This window comes from Misgurnus anguillicaudatus, chromosome 17, assembly GCF_027580225.2.
Source record: "Misgurnus anguillicaudatus chromosome 17, ASM2758022v2, whole genome shotgun sequence".
NCBI lineage: Eukaryota > Metazoa > Chordata > Actinopteri > Cypriniformes > Cobitidae > Misgurnus > Misgurnus anguillicaudatus.
Window position 1 is genome coordinate 14,854,608 of NC_073353.2, and position 21,030 is coordinate 14,875,637.

The 21,030-nt window shown below is 38.7% G+C and overlaps 1 protein-coding gene across 4 annotated transcripts in view; it reads left to right on the top strand.

Moving 5' to 3' along the window:
• pard3bb (par-3 family cell polarity regulator beta b) overlaps window positions 1-17,897 on the top strand; it is a 441,444-nt gene extending 423,547 nt beyond the window's left edge. For all 4 annotated transcript variants that reach the window (XM_055215428.2, XM_055215427.2, XM_055215429.2 and 1 more), the window contains 2 exons: window positions 2,559-2,635; window positions 16,475-17,897. In XM_055215428.2, coding sequence (XP_055071403.2) covers window positions 2,559-2,635; window positions 16,475-16,823 — 426 coding nt within the window. In that variant the 3' untranslated portion in view covers window positions 16,824-17,897. The remainder of the gene's footprint in view (window positions 1-2,558; window positions 2,636-16,474) is intronic.
• Window positions 17,898-21,030: the final 3,133 nt, after the last annotated feature.

Below are 21,030 nucleotides of genomic sequence, written 5' to 3' on the forward strand. Positions count from 1 at the left end.
TCTGTCATAACCATAATAAAAGATCCTGTCTAACTGGAATTGGTGTTGTACACAAGAAATAGCATGAATTTAGGTGGAAAACTCATTTAAAAATTGCTTGCAGACAATCAGTTTTTTATCTATACTATTTTGTTTTTTATCTAGTTTATTATATCCTGTTAGACCTTACAGCATCTAATTTTGGGTTTAGTGGCAGAATAAGAGCATGTAGATGTAACATATATCTACATTATACACCACAGACAATTATTTCACAATTAGTTTCACTAATGTTCACTTTTGGAGAAACATTTCCAATAATCATGGTTCCCACTGTAAGTCAAATGTCAAATTTCCTGACTCTTCCCTGACTTTCACTGACTAAAAAGCTGAATTTTCATGAACTATGTCCGGGCTACCCAGTCTCCTGAGGATGCGTATAAATAGCACGAAGTGTAAAACTCTTGCAATACATACACCAAATTCCACTTTGGCGTGCATATGATACGCAAGTCCTTCCCATTCACTTAAACGGGGCATCTTTTTTTGTCATTTTATTTATTGGTTTCTCAATTTTTTTCTGTTTTTTAAACCATTTTCGCTTGAGTTTAGGGTTAGATTTCAGATTTGTTTAAGCAGGTTATTTAATATACAGGTTTCTCCATGTTTTTGTCCATATTTAAGCCATGGCCGCTTGGAGTTGGGGTTAGAGTTGGGGTTTGGGTTAGGATGTCATTTTTATATAACAAAAAGTTGTTCTAACCCTAAACCCAAGTGAAAATGGTAAAAAAATAGCAAAAAAATTGAGAAACCAATAAATAAAACGACAAAAAAAGATGCACCGTTTAAGTGAATGGGAAGGACTAGCGTATCATATGCACGCCAAAGTGGAATTTGGCGTATGCATTGCACGAGTTTTACACTTCGTGCTATTTATACGCATCTTCAGGAGACTGGGCTCGTCCGGGATGCAGAGACAAGTGGATGACATAGTGATAAATGGAAACAAAAATTTTAAGCAACAAAAAAATTCCTGATAGTCTCAATGACTTGGACTAAAAAATATAGAATTCCGTGACTTTCGATGTCTGGAAAAGACCTTTTAAAATTCCATATTACAGAAATTCCATGACCTGTGAAAACTCTGTGCCATGTACAGTATTTTACACATTTTCTTTGTCGTCTTTTATATCTAAATGTTCTTTTTATGCCTTTGAGTCTTTTGTCTTTACTAATATGTATTTATTGGAAAGGTGCTTTTGAAGAGTGCTATAAAAGTAAAATTGAATTGAATATTGACTGAGTGGTGACTGAACATATAGCTGTACTATATCTGAAGTATTTGAAGTGTTTTAATGAAAATAGTCCCAACAAGTGTTAACAATCTACTGTGACAGGCATGATATAAAGACTCCAAAACGCAATAAATCTATTCTGACTAATTTGGGTAAAAACGTGTTTTCTATACAAAGAAAGTTACAATATGAAAACCATTATTTTTTTACAAACTTTCACATAGCGTCTTAAGGTTATAAAAACATACAAAATTAAAATCCATTATTTGATTTTCAAAGATTTATTATAAAAACTGATTAATCCCTGACAAGTTTTTTTTTTTCAAAATGCTACAAATCTATTAAATCAATATATAAATGTGCATTCATCTTTGCCATTTTATATTCATTTAGTTGACTAGTTGTACACACTGATTAAAAAAATAAACATTAATGTCATTAATCAAAACACTTACTTTGTCATATTAAGATCACTGTCATTGCTGCGGTTATACTTGACATCGTTGCTTAGCATTTTTCACAGCGATCAGCTGTAAAATGTTTTGGTCCTGCTTGATTTTCATTGGCTTCGAGTAAAATAATGGAAAGTTTTTCATAAGATCCCCTGGAGTCAATGTGTTATGACAGAAGCTTGATGCCACCTGTGAGAACAAACAACAGCCGGCATTTTTCTGTCTCCCAAGTGCCTCTCGCGTAAATTATTAAATTTTGACGGCTTACGTTTCTTCCCCGTCACAAAAAACCACCACAGGTTTATCAATGCCTTTAAAGTATTATTTTGTTTGTTTGTTGATCACGAAGTACAAAGAAGGTTAGGAAAACTAGGATTCTGTGTATTCAACGCGCCGCCATTGTTTGTTTTCCACGTGTGGAATGGTGCGCTGTGATTGGTTGAGTGGATTTATGCATTCTGCAGAGAAGGAGGACTGGAGTTTATTGTGTTTTGGGAAAAAAGATGACGGAATAACAAAGCGGATATTGGATTTTGCGTAAAATTAAGAATTTACTTTTTTTAATACTGACCTGATTCAATACAGATTTTGTTTTTTATGACATTTATCGCGTTTTGGAACCAAACTCTTCATATCTTCCATTATTTACACTTACTTGTGTATTTGAAGTTGTTTTGTTTTAATAGTTGACTGCCATTATTAGCATTATTGGCATTAAATAATAATTTAACATATTGGTCTGTATTGAGACTGTTGATGTGTTAAGTGCTGTTTAATGTATTGTGTGAACTCTTGCTCATTGCCACTGTACTCTTTTCTTGTTCTTCACCAGATGCCTGTGAGAAACCCTGACCCCAGATTGGCACCCCGTTATGAGGACGTAGAGCGACAATACGCCTCCCTGCCCAGGTAAGAGCATCTGCTCCTCAATCCTGCATCCTCTGTGACAAAATACAGACGGATGGATGAAGGTGTAGAGACGGATAAGACAGAACCAGTAACTCAGACAGCAGATAATGTCAGCCCACAGTCAATGGTGCATTTTGTACTGAATAATCTGATAATCTGGCTAAATTAGCTCAACCTTCATGAGAGCAAACTGATGAAATAATCACAAGGTAGATGGCATCAGAGTTGGGCTGTACTTCCATTGTCATGCAAGGAGCACATACAGTAAAACAAAGCAAACTGCGGTTGGTTGCTTCACATATATAGTAACGACCAGACGGTCTCTTCTTGTCTTAATGGGCAGTACTTGGCCAGAATGACCCTGGTTATGTGAGAATAAAGAGCAGGTAGTCATCTGTCTGTCTCTCATGCGGAGCTAAATAATCCTCTTTAAGGCATATAATTAAATCTGGAGTGTCTGCCTTTTGAGACGCTCCTATCCTGGGAATTCACCTGATCCTCTCCGGGGAGACGGCCATGCGGTCGCAACTCTGTAACCCGATCGCACGGGTTACAGCACATTTCTAGACCTGCTTAAAGTTACAGCTGCCTCCGCGGCTCTCGTTCTGTCTCTCCGTGTTTGCTGAGCCTGATCGACCGTTGCGACCAACGCAAACAAACACCGAAGCTACAAGCGCACAGGCGTGAATGTTGGCTCGTAAAATCTGCAGCCTGTTTGCGTTCCTCGATCTGTATAAACAGCGCTGGTGTTAGTCTGAGGGTCACGGCGTATATGTTTGGCACATGTAGACTTGTTGGGATAAACAATCACAGTCAACGGATAAGTGATCACAGATCCTAGCGTTTGTGCCAGATAAAAAAATCAAAATGGGATAAACTTTGAAAGTGTTGGTGTGTCATTTGCATCAACTGAATTGGAATAAAACCTTGAAACACTTTTCAAGTATTCATCACTTTCCTTGCAGCATTATTACTGCTGTGAAGCAAGATTTCAGACCTTCAGCATGAGTTATCAATACAGATTTTAGTATCAAGGCCCTCAGGGTCTACTTTCAAAGCCAATTCGATTCAAAATATCACTCCTTACCCGTTCTCCAGATCCATTAGGGAAGTACATATTTTTCAGTGCCGAGTCAAAAACGTAACTCCTGGCTTACAAACTCTGTGCTGAGGTCATGCAGTTGGCTGAAGTTTGTCCTGGTCAACCGACCCGACATCTCCTCTATGTGTATGTGTCTAATTATAACCATTAGTGCATTGATACACCCACTTATTACCCAGTGTGCTCAACGCGGGGTCAGCCAATCAGAAGGTCCGTTTACCACCTGCCTCCAGATTATTGGATTAACAGGGCGAGTCAAAGTTGTGTTTGGTTCTGTTGAGGCTTTCATTGGACAGTTTTAGTGATAATTAGTTGATGAATGCACAGATGGTGGCCCGTTTCGATGAACTCTGGCCGAGAGGAACATTATTGGAAGTACTTGCTTTGCTTTGGTGCACAGATCAATCATACTCATTCTTGCTAACCCCATCCTTCACTGTCTGACTAATACTAACCCAGTCCTTTCTCAAGAACCCCCTCATTTCCCGTTTCTCCCCAAGGACTCCCACCCGCACCCCTCCCAATTCCACTCGCTTTGGATTTTCTGCTGGTGAGCTTTCTCAGACCTCTTCAGACCAGTGTCAATGGTAACATTGTTCGTTCTGCTTCATAAAGCGGTTTGTAGGGTGGAAGAATAGTTCAACCACAAATGGATACGTACCCTCAGGTCATTATAAACCTGTGTGACATTTTCTACTGTGAACACAAAAGGGGGCATTTTGAAGAATGTGCTTATTGTTTATAAATTTTCCCCACACTGTTGGGATTAATGTGGACTTGAGACAAAAACAGGCAAAAGCACCATAACTGGTTCATACGACGGGTTGTGCTATATTACAAGTCTTCTAAAAGAATAGGATAGCTTTGTGTGAAGAACAGACTGAAATGAAGTCATTATTAAAATCTTGATAGCTGCACTAGCTCTGCTTGATTTGTTACTGAGAGTTTATTAAAGATTTATGAGCGATGCATTTTTTTGAGGGATATTTTTTACAGATCCAGTTCTTGAGTTAAATCAGTTAGGCCAGATTCAAAGTTTGGTTTCTCCTACTCATTGTTTATAATCATATGTTTCCATGTCAAAAAATAATGTATTTTTGTCATTTTATCAAGAAGCTTCTCGATGGCTCACCATGAGATACTTTTAAACAATATTGTTGGAGTTCCCTACTTCAAAAAGATGTTTTGAGCTAATTTAGCATAGTTGTGTTTTTGTCTACAAAACTAATTGCAGACAGTTAAGCAGACGCCTTAAGGTATTTAAAGAAAAACGCTTCAGTCAAGTGATGCTGAACTGTTGACTGGTGGTGTATCAGGTGACAGAAATTAGCAAGTGAAGATTTTCAGTGAAAAATAACTTAAATACCAAGTTCTTACTCACACAAAACAGTCATGTGATTTACATGAACAGTTCTTTTATATTTGGCAGACACTTTTATCCAAAGTGACTTACAGTGCATTCAGGTTTTACATTTTACATCTCCACATTGTGTGAAAATGTTCGTTCCCTAGGCTCAAACCCTTGACCATTGCGTTGCAATCAAAATATTCAATCACTAACTGTGCGTTCACCGGCGTGAGCGTCAAAGTTACCGGAAGTCATTAATTTCAATGAGAGCTCAACTTTATGGTAATGAGCTATGAGTGGTTCGGCAGCAACCAATTGAAAGGCGGAAACGTTCAGCGGCAACCCATTGGAAGGCAGAAACCTATTGGTTGCTAAATGCATGACAAGAAATGCATTTGAGCATCAGAGCGTCGACTACACTTTATCTATAGCAGCGTTGGCCGGGCAACCAGAGCGTTTTTTGACGCTCACGCCGGTGGCTGTGTGAATGTACAGTAAGCTACAGGAACATGCTATAGACGGTTTCAGCAGAAACAACATAAACAAACGGCTTTCGTGGAACAAATCTAACTTCTGGTTATCTCCGCAAAAGAATCAGTAACAATAGTCGGTAGTAGTTTAAAGTAGTTTATTTCTGATAACAAGCTAAATAAACAACAAGTTGATTACCTCAAAAACAACACTGAGCTATCGTTACTGTGTAAAATGTGTATTATATAATGTATAGGGGAGAGTGGGGCACAACATAACGCTTTTTCGTTTTGGCTCAATCATTCAAAAAATATTTGAGTTTGATTAATTATATGAAGAGTTTCGTTGCAAAACGAGATAAATCCATTTTTTTACATTTTTGTCAAAACATGTTTATATGTTATCATGTTATTATTTTGTTTTATGGTGCTAGTTAGCTGTATTTTTTAAGTTATGAAGGTTTAAATCAAAACAAACCAACTGCAGTTGCCTTGAAAGTAAGTGGAATGCACAACCAAAAACTAGATTTCTGAACAATTAACAAAACGGTGGTTATCTCGTTTTGCAACGAGGCTCTTCATATGTTTACACAAGCAACACACACATCTCTGCTACAAATGCACATTTGAAGTTTGTTTTTAGTACTTACCATTCTTGGACAATCACACCAAACATGACAGAAGTGCAAACGTTATAACTTACCCCATAGGTGGGGTTAATTGTAACAGGCAGGGGGTTAATTGTAACACCTGCTTAAAATTAAGTTTGCAGGAAAATATTTCAATACTAATTTGTCTATATAATTGAAGTGGATATTGTTTATATATCTGTCTATAATAGACAGGTATGCACACTGTATTCATTCAATCTTTGACGTGACCTTATTCAATCAATATTAACTCTTTCGCTGCCATTGACGAGATATCTCGCCAATCAAGAGAAAACGCTTCCCTGCCAATGACGAGTATTTCTGTCTTTCCGCAATACCGCTACTATCCACCAGGCGGCGCCCTTCCGCAACTTTTTAAACCCGGAAGTATTGCCCTATGGCAAGCGGCTGCATGTCCGTGGCTGTTTTAAAAATCGCTCTGAATGGGATCTCTATGAAAAGTCCGTCACAAAAATGGAATAATCTCTGCTTTTTGCTCAAAATGTGGTGTTTTTACAGAAACCTACTCATATTCGAAAGCTGATTACAAAAGAACTACTGAAGGTAGGATGAAACGTTTTTTTTTGTTTGTTTGTTTGAAAGCAGAGGGTCTGTTCTTTCATTTGGTATATTGTATGTTTATATATTTAAAGCAGAACATTTTCTGAAAGGCATTAAACTTTTGTGAAAATCATGAAAAGTGCTGGCAACTTTTTTTTTTTTAATGCTGGCGGCGAAAGAGTTAAAGATATGAACAAAAGTAAATTAGACATACAATTTTTGATAAGACAGGCACATTTATTTTGTTGGAAGCCAGCAATCATTAGTGTGTAACCAATTTAAAACAATGGCAAGAATTATGCTAACGTTAGCGGTTTTCATATCGTAAGTGCTGAGGGGTTAGTTGTAACACAGCGTTACAATTAACCCCGTTGGGTCAAAATATTTTCAAGCCCACCAAAAAAGTTGTTAAGAGCTGCAGACATATTTCAAAACAATGCTATGTTTTAGTTAGTCTCGCGTAGCTAGACCTTCAATACTGAAGTCTGGTGTTTTTCACTGCTTTTTCTGGACAAAGCCCGCCCACAAGCTGTTTGACCGACATGTCAAACAACCAATCACAGTTTGTTTCATCTAGCATCACGTTACGGACTCCCCACAATAAAGAGCCGGTTGGCAACAAGTCAGTTATTGAAATAACAAGCCGCAACCGAATACCATTTAAATAAACAACATTACTAACCATAGAACAACATTGTGCACTTCAGCCACACCAATGAGATGTTTCTGTTAAATATCTGTTTCAAGCATATCTCTTCACTTTTTAACACCTACAAGCAATTCAGGAGAACTGAACTTTCTAACTCCATTAACTGCCTCAAGCAAAACTCTTAGATGTCTTTTAGAGAGTCTAGGCCACGAACTTTGCATATTTTTGAGAATCCAATGTTTAGCTGATCATGATTACCGGTCATTATTATTCACGTGAACACGACTGATTCTCTTCCTCAATGGAACATCAGAGCGTTGTTTTCCAGGGACCGAAACTAATCGCGACACTCGCGTCTCCTGGAAATCCGGTTTATTTCAACCAATCAAAAGACTTCGACATTCCCACAGGGTTTCCAGGAAAGTGTACAATAAACATCGACGTTTAGCCAACATTCTGTGGGTGTGAGACTATGTTTTAGGGAACAAGACACTGATTAATATGACATAACATTGGTTTTGGTATCTTACACACTCAACCAAAAAAAAAAAAATTATGAAAAAATGTACTAACATGCCACCAAAACACTTGTTCATCAATAACTCAATGGAAAAACATTATACATTTCCAATAATTTGCGGGAGATCATTTTTTGGCAGCGTGAAAATACCGGAAAAACAACTATTAGGACTCTATTGTCAATTGTTATTGATGCTTTGCAGAAGTCTAACATTTTAGCCACAAAGCTGTTTCTTTATGTTGTTGCCGCTTGAAACCATCTATACGTTTTTGAACGGCTTTAATAATATTTATATGGTACTTTAATGCTGCTTGGAAAGTACCGTAAAGCTTATGCTTCTCTTAAAAACATCCATTTATTGTAATTGCACAGTACAAAAATGCAAGACGTGGGTTTTGGCACAACATTGTGAATTAATGACACAAGGTTATTTCTGTGTATTTAAGTGGAGTATTCCTTAATTTGGTGACTTCCTAGCCTGTATTTGCAATCTGAATGAATTTAAAGTCTGCTATTGTTGAACTTGAAGACAGCTTAAAAAGACTGTGGAAACAGTTTGTATAATTGTGAGTAAATTTTTCTCATATCTTATAGATTAGCCAGCAAGCTGTCAGTTTCTAAGCTAAAGGTGCCAGAAAAGCACTCGTGATGCGGGAAGAAGGTTACATTTGATCAGAGCTCTGAAAATAAAGCCATATTTTTATTGTTCTGCCTGTTCAATGTTGCCCTGGCAACCAACACCCACCATCTGTGCTAAGCTGGACCTCCTAACCCCATCCTCAGATTTCACACTTTATCTTCTTTGGTTTTTTTTCTATTCTCTCGTCTTTCTCTCCTTTTTACATGAGTCTATTTTCCATTCTTTGATGTTTGCGATCTCATTCAGGAAATCAGGTTTTCTTTCCGCGATTCACAGTGAAATTCTATGGCCTCCTTTGGGGGGCATCGGTTTGTAAATTGACGTTGATGTGTTAAAACCATGGTCCATTTATGAGTCCAGCATCTCCCACAGGTAGGCTCATAGGTGTCCGACAAGCTGTGAACCGCAAGCTTCTGGCCGGACCAATAACAGGACTGCCACGCAAGCGTGACTTCAACTGCGCAAACCTCATTTAGCACCATTCAGCCCCAGCGTCCATTACCGTGCCGGGCAGGTAGCAGATGGAGAATATTAAGCTAATGATTAAATGAAGCAGGCGGAAATTTTTTGATGGTTTCATTTGCGCCAGCAAATGTGGTCAATCATTACTCATTCGGCGCACAGAATTCACTTGGAGGTATTGGAATAGCCGGGCGTTTGGCACCGTTTCTCACGGCCGCGCTTCAGAGCGGGAGGTATTATTCTTAAGAGGTGTCGAACCTTGGCATTCTCAGCCTGAGAGTCATCAGCAGAGAATCAAAATCTACAGATCTATTTCAGTGCGAAACCACTTAACCGCCTGACTCATCTTTTGAAGGCGTGTTGTTCCCATCACGTACCTTACATACAGTTCTCACACAGATGCCTATTCATGTCACACACTCAGAGCTGAGATTTGTAAAAGCAAAAGTTCAGCTGCTCATTTTCACTTGCCTTTTGTAAAAAGCGGCTGCATTGCCAAACGTCAAGTGGTGAGCATGAATCATCCAGGTAGCCAAATTTGTATGTATTGCAATTATAGTTGGCAAAAACAGTGGGAAGTCAGTGGGTACCGTCAACTATGTGGTTACTATCATTTATCAAAATACCCTCTTTTGTGTTCAACAAAATAAAGAAACTCATGCATGTTTAAAGGGACACTCCACTTTTTTGAAAATAGGCTCATTTTTCAGCTCCCCTAAAGTTAAAATCTTGATTTTTACCGTTTTGGAATCCATTCAGCTGATCTCCGGGTCTGGCAGTACCACTTTTAGCATAGCTTAGCACAATCCATTGAATCTGATTAGACCATTAGCATCACGCTCAAAAGTGACTTTCACTGCAGCGGGCACAATGATATTACGCAGCGCCCGAAAATAGTCCCCTTGGTAACTTTCAATAGAGGGGACTATTTTAGGGAACTGCGTAATATCATTGCGTGTGCTGCAGCCATGTTACGACTGCAAAGTCTTTGATTATTACGCCAGAATGAGAATATAGTTCCTAGACATACCTGCCTAAAAAATCGCAACTTTTAATTTTCTGTCGGTTACACAATGTAACTACAGAAGAGTCAAGTTTTAAATAGGAAAAATATCGAAACTCTTTGGTAATTTTTGAGCGCGAGTATGTTGTTGAAAGCAATACTGTTATCATCTGTTATGACACCGCCAACTACTGGACTGGCATGGATAATGCAGCGTATTTAGTAATTGTTTTGTTTTTCTGGTTCCATGTATAAGTGATCATTTTAACAATGTTGGGGTCTAACAATGGTAAAAAAGTTAACATTTTAAGTGCATTGTTGTTGTGTAAATCCCGCTTAAGGTTCACGGTGTAGATTTTTAGCGGCATCTAGGTTGTAAATTGCATCCAACGGCTCAGTTCACAGCTCACCCCTTACTTTAGAAATGCATAGAGAAGATACGGTAGCCGCCACAGGACAAACATGTCATCGGCTGAGACAGCATAGTTACAAAACACGCTCTCTAGAGCAGTTACTGTAGAAACATGGCGGTGACATCCATGTAGCAAAACCTGTGGTGTACATAGATAAAACGGCTCATTTTGTAAGGTCTTTATACACCACTGATAATATAGTTATGTATATTTTATTGCATTTCTATTAAGAGATCCTCCGAAAAGTTACACAATGCACCTTTAAGTGTCTTGAAAGAGATGAATGTTTTGCTTTGATTCTCCGTTTCCAATAAAAGTCTGGAATTTCAACGAAATAATCCTGCCTGGATTTATCCCACCATTCCCCTCTCAGTGGGAGCCTAACTGGTGTTATATGACTGTCAGGGGTCAGTAGGGCACGTGTTTGTGTATGTGTTTGTGTGTGTGAGGGTAAGGTGCGCCGTTCCCGGGGGCAGCTGAATAAACAGCCCTGCCCTCAGATGCTCCACGGTGTCACTTTTTCAGCCAGGTGCACTACGGGAGACCAGCACTGACCTGATCTCAAAAACATGGCACTCGGTTCATGGCAGCTCCTGCCTGGGAAGCCAGAGACATTGCCTGGAACATTGACAACGACTTTACCAGGATCCTCCGGATGTTTGGTTGTATTGTGTCAAAAAAACGATCAGCAGTTACAAACTCTTCAGGCGAAGAGCTTTACAACCAATAAACATGATTGTCCACATGGAAAACACAGACAACAGGATAGCAGACGTTCAGTAGACACTATTCACCAATCACATTTTGGAGTTGATGTTCCAAGCTGAAGGTTTGAGGAGAGAGCATCTGGCTTTTGCGATGAACACCTTCTGTTTTCGTTTGCATCCCTCTGTGGTGACGGGTGGCGAAACCGTTTATCATTTATTATTTCTAACCGTATACTATACTGCTCTTTTGTTTGGGATATATATGGTTAAGGAGTCATCATAAAGTCTCATTTTAGGAGGGAAACTTTGTTACCGCAGAGTTTCATAAGTACTTAACTCGGTTAGGAGGCTCAAATGAAGACAGCAGCCTCTTACTTTGTGGTTAAACTTCATGATATGAAGATCCTGAGAAACTGCAGATGTCTCTGCGTATAATGTGGCGGCTTTATGACTGCCATTGCCGTTTGAAACTAATGGTAATAGTCTTGAAGAATCATTTTTCTTTTCACTATGTGATTGAGACCTGAAGGCAGGTTTTAATATGGCGCTCGTTGTTCATTCGGTGAAAAGAATAGATTTATTTTAGCAATTTAACATTGCTGTATTCTCTCACAGGACAAAAGCTGAAGTCAGGAATGTGTAAATGCAATGCTATGGCAATTTGTACGTATTTTACGAGGGGGCGAATTCTAATTAATTTGTATGACCACATTTGTACATTTTTGTACGATTCGCTTCTGCCCCTATGACGTTGGGGTTAGGGGTGGAGTTTTGTTATTGTTTTTTTTTATGATAATCAAACGTTTTTCTGGGACTCACTTTGAAGGAATTATGCCTCAATTATAAAGGTGTAAGAAATTTATTTGCAGTATTAACTGTACTTACTGAGATTGATTTTCAGGTGTTTTACTCTATAGGCAGGTTTTTCTAAGATAAAAACATACACTCAAAACATTTTTTGCATTTTTTCAACCCATAGTTGGGTAACAACCACCCAGCATAGGGTTATTTATAACCAAACAGTTGTGTTTGTCCATATTTGACCCAACTTTGGGTTATAACAACCCAGCATTCTTAGAGTATGGCATGTTTTTATTTATATAAAATAATAAATTATAAAAACGGATGTTGTCTTTAATTTCGAATTAAAATTATGTTCACTGTAATAAAAGATTTGTTGTTTCAACTTCAAAAAATAAGTGTTTGTGCTGCCTTTTAATTTTGAGTTAATTTTATTTAAAAATATTAGTTAATGAGCACCTATTGTCCAATTCATGTTTTTACATTTTCTTTGGTGTGTAAGTGTGTATTAGTACATGTTAACGATATGCAAAAAGTACAAACCCCAAAGTAAACGATGACGTGAGTTATCGCTCCAACGTAAATCTCTTTTCTTGGACTCCAACAAACACACAAATTGTAGGCAACAGTTTACTTCCTGAGATTGGTGATGTAGACAAGACCGACATTATCATAATTCCTCCCGCTTGGACTCACAGCCTGTAAGTTAACTTCTGTTAGCATTGCATTATGAATGAATCTTTCAAACATGGTAAGAAGCGTCACATTTCCTGCTGACGTCAGAGGTATTCAGGCCAATCACAACGTACAGATTAGCTGGCCAATCAGGGACACAGAGCTTTTCAAATCCGTGAGTTTAAGAGAGTGAAATCTGGAGCTACAAAAATGTACGGTATGTGGAAAATAATGTGTTTTTAACCATAAACCACGCAAACACATTGTATTATACCAAATACACAAAATAACGTTGTTTTTTAGCAATGAAATAGGTGCTCTTTAACTAAAAAATCTTTTTAAGTTGAATTAACTCATACATAAACATTTTAAGACAGCACTTACCCTTACATTAAGTTGAAACAACAAATCTTTTTTACAGCGTACAAATTAGGTCTAAATAATGCACAAGATAAACAATACAACACAGTAAAGGAGCTCCTTTTTGAATATTCATTTAAATAACTGATCCCAATTGGATACACAACACAGAATGGTGTCTATCATTACAATTTTAATGTAATCACTGTTTTAGTTTTTTCATCACGTTCGGTGTTTGTTCAGTGTTTTCAGTCCTGAGGTTTTATGTTTTCCCATGATGAACCACTTCATATTAACTACACATTCAACAACAGTCACCACTGGCTCAGTGAATACAGATATGACAGCTACAGGTCACAGCGGAGTCTACAGAGGCACAAACTCATAAATCAACAACATTTTTGCCCCCACATCTGGGGAGTTCTTGTCACTTTCAGTGGCATTTTTGCCCCAAGCGTTGGTTAAGTTCTGACCTTCTATTCATATACGCCATAATCATCCAAAATAGCTCTATAAATCTTTATAATTGTTTGAATATGTGGTAGTTTAACAATAGAAAGTCTGTGTACTCTTTTGTAATGCATTTTTCTTTTCTATGAGCCTCAATTTGATGAATTTGACACAAATTTGCAAATAAGTCATTTAATGTCTCGTCAGCCGAACGATCCGTGCAAGGTACACAAAAGCACAACGCACTAAACAGACAGTAACAGCATCATTTTCATTCATGCCATTAAATACGCTGTCTACTTTGACTACTAAAGCCATGTCTGGTGAAAACAGCTGTTCCCAGCTGTTGAGCCCACAAAATCATTTAAATAACTGCAAATCAGGAATGTCTTACAATTCCCAAACGAGACCCAAAACCAGTTGCATAGAGTCTTTAAACCAGAAGGGAAATGCGTCCCTGTAGGCCACATAGCACCGTAGCATATTTAGTTCGAAAAATTAAGATTTCACAGACTGAATACTACTTAAACAAGGCCTAATGTTTCAAAACTCCTTATCTTGTTCACTGATCCTCACACAACACAATCTCAGCTCACTTGGTTTGCCAGCTTTCCCTTTCATTACAGAAGACATATACGGGGTTAAAGTAACGAAACTGGCTCGCTACTATACAATAATGGTTTCCAGTCCTCTTGCCTCCGGTGTCCCCAGCTGTTGATCGAATTCACAGAGGAACATTCTTTACCCCACCAGACCTCCTGTGTGAAACTCAATGAAACTCAGCGTCAAGAAAAGCGAGAACCACAGCGGAGGTATACAGGCTTTGTGTTTTGTATTAGCCTGCGAGAGGACGATACGTTTGAGAGAAGGAATGATTAATTGTTAATGTTCTGGGCGTAAACAAGCTGGCAGAACCAGGTGCGTGCGGCCACCGCATGAGGTAAAGCTGATAATCTCCAATGGTAATGATGATTTCGGCCTTTACTAGCCTTCGGTTTACAAGCGCACACACTGTAGATGCGTGCTGCTTGTGACATCATCGAGGCATGTGCTTTCTGACTGAAAAAAAAAGGGGTCAGTAGGGAGTGTGTGTGCGCCGAAACGCCCAACTGTCTTGCTGGTTGGGTGGTCACGGATGCTGATGATTTTTGAAATGCTTGCCTTCCTGCCCTCCAGGTCTTCAGGAAACCCTCCTTTTTGTGCACCAGACGGGAGCGAAACCACAGCAAAAGAGCGCTTACAGTTGAGACGCTCGGCGTGTAACACTATACGTTAACTGATGGACACATGTCCTACATGTACATACTGTAAGGTAATAGGAATGATCTGGAAAGTCAAACAGAATGATCCCACCTCCTTAAGATATGTGGCATGCCAGGCCTGTTACTGATACTTGTCTGAGGTATGATGGGAATGAGAGGTGTGACCGCTGATTCAGCAAAGGGGACGGCCACGTTGCCCCCTATCTGGTTTTGTCTCTCTGGTTCTCATGGACGTCTCTCTCAACGTCATTCAGGTTACAGTAATATAACTGCCAACTAAAGCCACTGGAACTCGGCAGTGCATAAGCCGGAAAATGCGAATTGTGCTATGAAAGGCGATCCGTGCTGGAATACCATGGATATACTGTTTCCTTCCTAATCAGCCAGCTTGAGGAAACCAGAGATGGCCAACTGTCTGCCTCCTTATTACCGTCTCCAGGGACCTTGACCGCATGTCATCCCCTGTCCCAGACGTTGTATTTGCTTGCGAGAGGAAGTGTTTAAATGTTTCTGTTGCACGTCTATGGAATATCATGCTTGTCTCAGCACAAGTGCCATGAAACACAGGATCATGACACCCTCTCTCTCCGTCCTTCCCTCCTCTGCGTGGTCAGATTACAGTTAATATATTCTGTTATCTGTTCTACCTTTGGCTCTGTATTCCTACATTTTAGTGCTATTGCTACAGATCAGGATTCCCAAGCTTTGTTAAAAACTGAATAGGCTGCATCAGCATCCATCTAAAATTATACCTCAAGCAGCAACTCACTCCACACAAATCGCATTTTTACTCAACCACACATGACTAGATGATCCTTGTTTACTTTACCGTCACTGCTTAGTTTTATAATAGACATTTCCCTTAATTTTTTCCACCATCTTGGAAGAAAATTTGATGGAGGCGTAGTATCAGTGAACACATGCAATGATGCATGAGATCTTGGCTACCCTGCTGTAAAAACAGATTGAACCAGCCTAAGGTGGTTAGCTGGTCCAGACTGGTCTGTTTTGATGGCTTTGGAAGGGTTTTGGACTCTTACCAGTTGGTTAGGCTAGGAGACCAGCTGGCGGGTTTGCATTTTATTGCAAATACTAAGCAAGGCTTTCTCTGCTGCTATTACAGATCCTAAAATAAATATGATTCTTTTCACTAAGAAAAAGCTTCTAATGAATTTGAAAGTTGGAGATATTCTGCAAAATGCATGTCCAACCCTGTTTCTGGAGGGCACCTCTCAATATTTTAGTTTCAACACACCTGTCTCTATTTTTTTTGAACAGCTTATAAGTGTGTTTGATTGGGGTTGGAGCCCTCCAGGGACAGGATTGGAGATCCATGTTCTGCATCAATTACTGAATTTATCAAACAGGACCGGAGGGTTGATTTTTCACTTCAGATGCCCTTTTGCATTGTTATAGCAACTTTTCCCTAATATGTCAGTTACCTTAGTATTGAAGTTCAACCTGGGCTGGCTGCAGCATTTACTCCCATATCTGCTTTTTATCTTCAGTTCAAGTTCATAAATGCTTTTGCAATGACGAAACACATCTTTGGTAGGGTAGGTTGGCTGTGGGATGTCCAAATTTAGCCCTGTTCATCAAGAAACTGTGTTTTCCTAATTGCAGGAATCACTTTCAAGTCCCAGACGTGCAATTCACAGGCTGCCACTGTGTAATTTACGCCGTTTCCCAAAATGATGACTTGGTTAACCAAAACTTTACAACCATCTCTCCAGATCCTAACTGCATGCGTTTTTTCTTTCTTGCAGAAGACCACCAGAAACAAATGAGTATCCAGTACAGCCATGGGCTGGGCACAGGGACCCTGCACACTACCCAAACCCACAGTCGGGCTACCACCCCAACTACCCCCCCAGAGATAACTACCCTCGCTCTGCAGACCCTCGGGTTGACTCTGGGTTCTATCATCCTCCTCCGCAGCAGAGGGGTCCGCTTCGGCAGGACGTGCCCCCTTCTCCCACTATTCCCCCTAGGGTCCCTCGGTACGACACCATGAACCGCGGCGGATACCGGAACACCAGCCCGGAACGCTTTGCGTACGGAGAGGCGCGGCATTCGGACCCGAGGCAGAAAAACCCTATGACTGCAGCTGTTTAACCTTTTTATTACTTTTCCTGTGTACAATGTTTATACTGTAAGCACCAATCATGGATATAGACATGTTTTACTAACAATTTCATATTCTCTGTTTGTCTGCCAAAGCTACATCTTTGAATTGTAATGATGCGGTGGTCATAGGGATAATCATTAATGAACCCTGCTGCACTTTTAAAGTGTTTCTTATTTGTGCACCTGTGTATTACTTCTATGTATGCGTGTGTGTGTGCGTCAGGATGAATTATGATCAATACCACTTTTATTAACACGATACTATACAATCTTTACAGTAAAACTGTGAAACGTACATAAATGTGTGGTAAAGAGTTTAAAGATGAAGGGTGTTGGGTACGTTTGAGCACTCCGTATGCTTCTTGAATGAAGCCTTACTTTTCTATGACTATTTGACTCCACATGGTCACCAGTCAATCGCTTTGTGATCCTGCAAGTGAAAGACTTTAATGTTGAATGACACTTTATAAGTGAATATCAGTAAGTCTTAAGTATTTCTCTTACGTGACACAGTACAGCCTTATGCTTAAACCGTCCCATATGTGACTATATTATATAAACAGAGAAAGATGAAGAGAATGAGCTTGTTTGTCAGGAAGAGGAAAGGAGCGTCCAAAGAACCTCTGACACAGAGGAAGGATGAGATGGGGCAGATCTTTACCCCATCAGCCGTGAATCTGGGCTTACAGCGTTCCCACCTGAAGCCACACCTATCACATTTTAACATTTGGAATGAGCCGTCGTATTAACCTGCAAAAATAAATTTGAATGTTTTGTACTCAAATTCTAGTTTAAAGTGTTTATGTATTTTTTCTATATACTATTTCACCTGTTTAATAATTACTTTTCTACTTACGGTACAAAAGGCCCTCTCTGCCTTCAGAGTTCAGGTTAACATGCAAGTATTATTGACCGTAGCATGTAATAATCACGTCAAACACATATGTAGCTTTTACATAACTAAATGATTTGTGCACCTAGTATCAGTGCTTACATTAATACCATGTAAAAAAAACTTGTCTTTTGTATGACACATTTACAATAAATATGCATTTGAAATAATGTGTGTCCTTTTGATATCTGCATAAACGTTCTTTGATTTAGTCATACTGTACCATACTGTACCTGCATGTGTGATCGTAAACGGGTTAAATTAACACACTAGTAATTACCAATTAGGATGAAGAGGTGATATGCATGTGTGATTATGGCCTAATTTCTAAATTTGAGATGAAATTGTGCCTGTTGGAGAAAGAAGAGTTGTGAGTTGTATGTGATAATTACAAAGGCCGCACCCCCCATTATCTGCTCTGGATTAATTAGAGCTCTGTGCAGAAGAGGAATACTAAAAGAGAGACATTAGGAGATATCACAGCGTTTGTTAAAGCCGCACCACAGGCATCACCAAACAGAATAGCAGAAATGAATGACTGTTTTCACAAGTTGCTGTGTCAGGCCATTTGTATATGTGAGCCTGCCTGCAAAAACCCAGCTAAAGTCATGATACATAATATTATCCTACATAATGTAAAGAACATTCTGTGAACATATAACCTGTCTTTAATATTGACTGAGTAAGATAATGTCAAAGATTAAAATGAATGAGTGAAAAGTTTACTTAAATGCTACTAGTATTATTATTAAATTGTAAGACTGGATTTCACAGACAGGGACACATATACACTCTGAAAAAGCCTGGATTGTTTCAATGCACCTAAACCTATAGCCATTGTTTTAACTGAACCTAGAAAATGTCCATATTTGACCCAGATGTGTGTTAAAACGAACTAGCATTTTATTTTTAGAGTGTGCAGAAATGTTAAAAGCATCACATCACATCTATGAATAAGCTTGCTTGCTTAGCTGTTCCTGCGCATTAAAAAGGTTAAAAACATCAGCATAGCATTTACTACATTACAGTCTAAAGCAGAGGTCAACCTTTTTCAGACGAAGGACCCCTTAGGGAGATAGTTAACCCAAAAATGAAAATCCTGTCATCATTTTCTCACCCTCATGCTGCTACCAACCTGTAGATTAGGTGACATTGGAGTAAAAAAAATCTAAAGTTCAGTTAAATGTGCTCACGTGAAACTTTCGTGTGTGCACGTAAAACTATCATGTGAGTACGTAAAACTTCCGCGTGCGCACAAGAAACTATCCTGTGCGCATATGAAACTATCGCGTTAGCACCTGAAACTATCGCGTGGACACGCAGTGGCGGAGCCAGAGTGCTAGTTGGGGTGCCACCCCTGTTGCCAACCCCCTGAAAACATTACACTGTTTGATTGTTTTACGAACATTTCTCAAATCTCCCAGCGGACGTGAATGCAAGCGTGCTGTTGCTGCTACACTTTTCATTAGGCTTGTTTGACTTCATGCGGCGATGCAAGAACCGACAGTCGGTTGACGTCAAAGTTCCGCGAGAGCGATTAAAAAGCAAACTCCTCCGTATGATTTCGCGAAACGCTCTCGCGGTACTTTGATGTAATCTGGCTGTCAATTCTTGGAGAGGGTTCGATTATAATTTCAAGTCATCTGAAGCCATTCCATAGCTTAATGTGAGGGACAGAAGTCTATCATTACATTAAAGTTTACGGAAACTCGTTCCCTCCTCCCTTAACATAACATGTCTAGACTTCTTTAAGCAATTTTCCTTGTGTTGTGAAATAGGCTAGACCTCAATATACTCAGATGTTGTCGTAATGTATTACTTTAGTATTTGTATTATTAGTAACGGTGTACTTATGGTAAATAATAACAAGCAAATTGTTCCAAATTGTGGTTTCTTCGTGAGGGGTGTAACCAAGTTTTCCTTTGTATAGGGACAGCAGTATGAAGAGAAAAAGCGATATTACCAACTTCTTTCTAAAGAAGCAAAAGTCAGGTGCAGATCAGGGCCAAACAGATCCCAGTTGTTCTATTTTTGCTGTATACTTAATGGGTGATTCTCACGAAACCATTGAAACACCACGGCACTAATGATTTTAGCTTTAAAATGTGTAATATAGTAACATTAAAAAGCATCAGAATTAACACAATACTGTGTTCTACCTTGCACAATGTGTGATTTCAACATAAGAAGTTATAATTGTAAATTTTATCTCATTTTCTGCTGAAATTCTCATTACCGCAATGTGTCCGGCTGTGTTTGAACATGCGTTCTGTTGTAATTTAATCAAATTAACACAAAAATATTAAGAAAAAAAATAAATGGATGTTTTGCTAGACTACTTTATATGACAGAAAAAATATTTACTGAATATTCATGTATAATAATAATGAAGAAAATTAGGAAAATTATGTGTCCATGCCTGATGTTCTCATCCTCCGCAACACTTTTTGAGAACAGTTTAAGCACACATACAGAATTTTAATAAAGTTTGATTTTGAGTGACCAAGCACATGGACCAGTTACTTCAAGATGGCTACCAGGTAAGATCATTTTTTTACAGTTAATTTGAAATATTGTCTTGTCAGAATGCTTACACAACATTTTGATTATCATTACCGTAACAGATGCTTATTAAATGTTAATTTAATTAATAGAAGCATAATACTTTGATTTTAAATGCATGTGCAGAATCTCCAAATTATGTTCTTTCAGGTTTGTCATGTCATTTTGTAAATATGTCAGTGTTGATGTTTTCTGACTGTTGCGGTAATGAGATTTTTTAGGACTAATTTTTTTAATTATGTTACAAAAAGTGATAAGTAAAATATCATGATAAGTAAAAGTTTTTAAATTAATGTTCCCATTTACTCCAGACTTTGTTTTTCAATGTCTGGTGGGAAAAAAAGTAAATTTAAGCAATTTTTACATTTTCATGCTTGACATTTTTAAAACCAAGTTTTCGTGAGAATCACCCTAATACATATATAATTCTGTGTACATTTTTGGAAAATAAAGAACTTTAATTTAATCTATATACATTTTGTGGAAAATAATTTATTTGTAGTGTAATTGAACACTTTTTATATTGAACCCCCAAAATAATACCTTGCCCCTCTTTTGCCACCCCTGTTTTAAAAGTCTAGCTCCGCCACTGTGCACACGTGAAAGAGAAAGTTTCACGTGCGCACGTGATAGATTCATGTACACACACGATAGTTTCATGTATGCTCGCGAAACTAAACGCGATAGTTTCACGTGCGTACGTGATAGTTTCCCATGTTCACGTGATAGTTTCACGTTTGC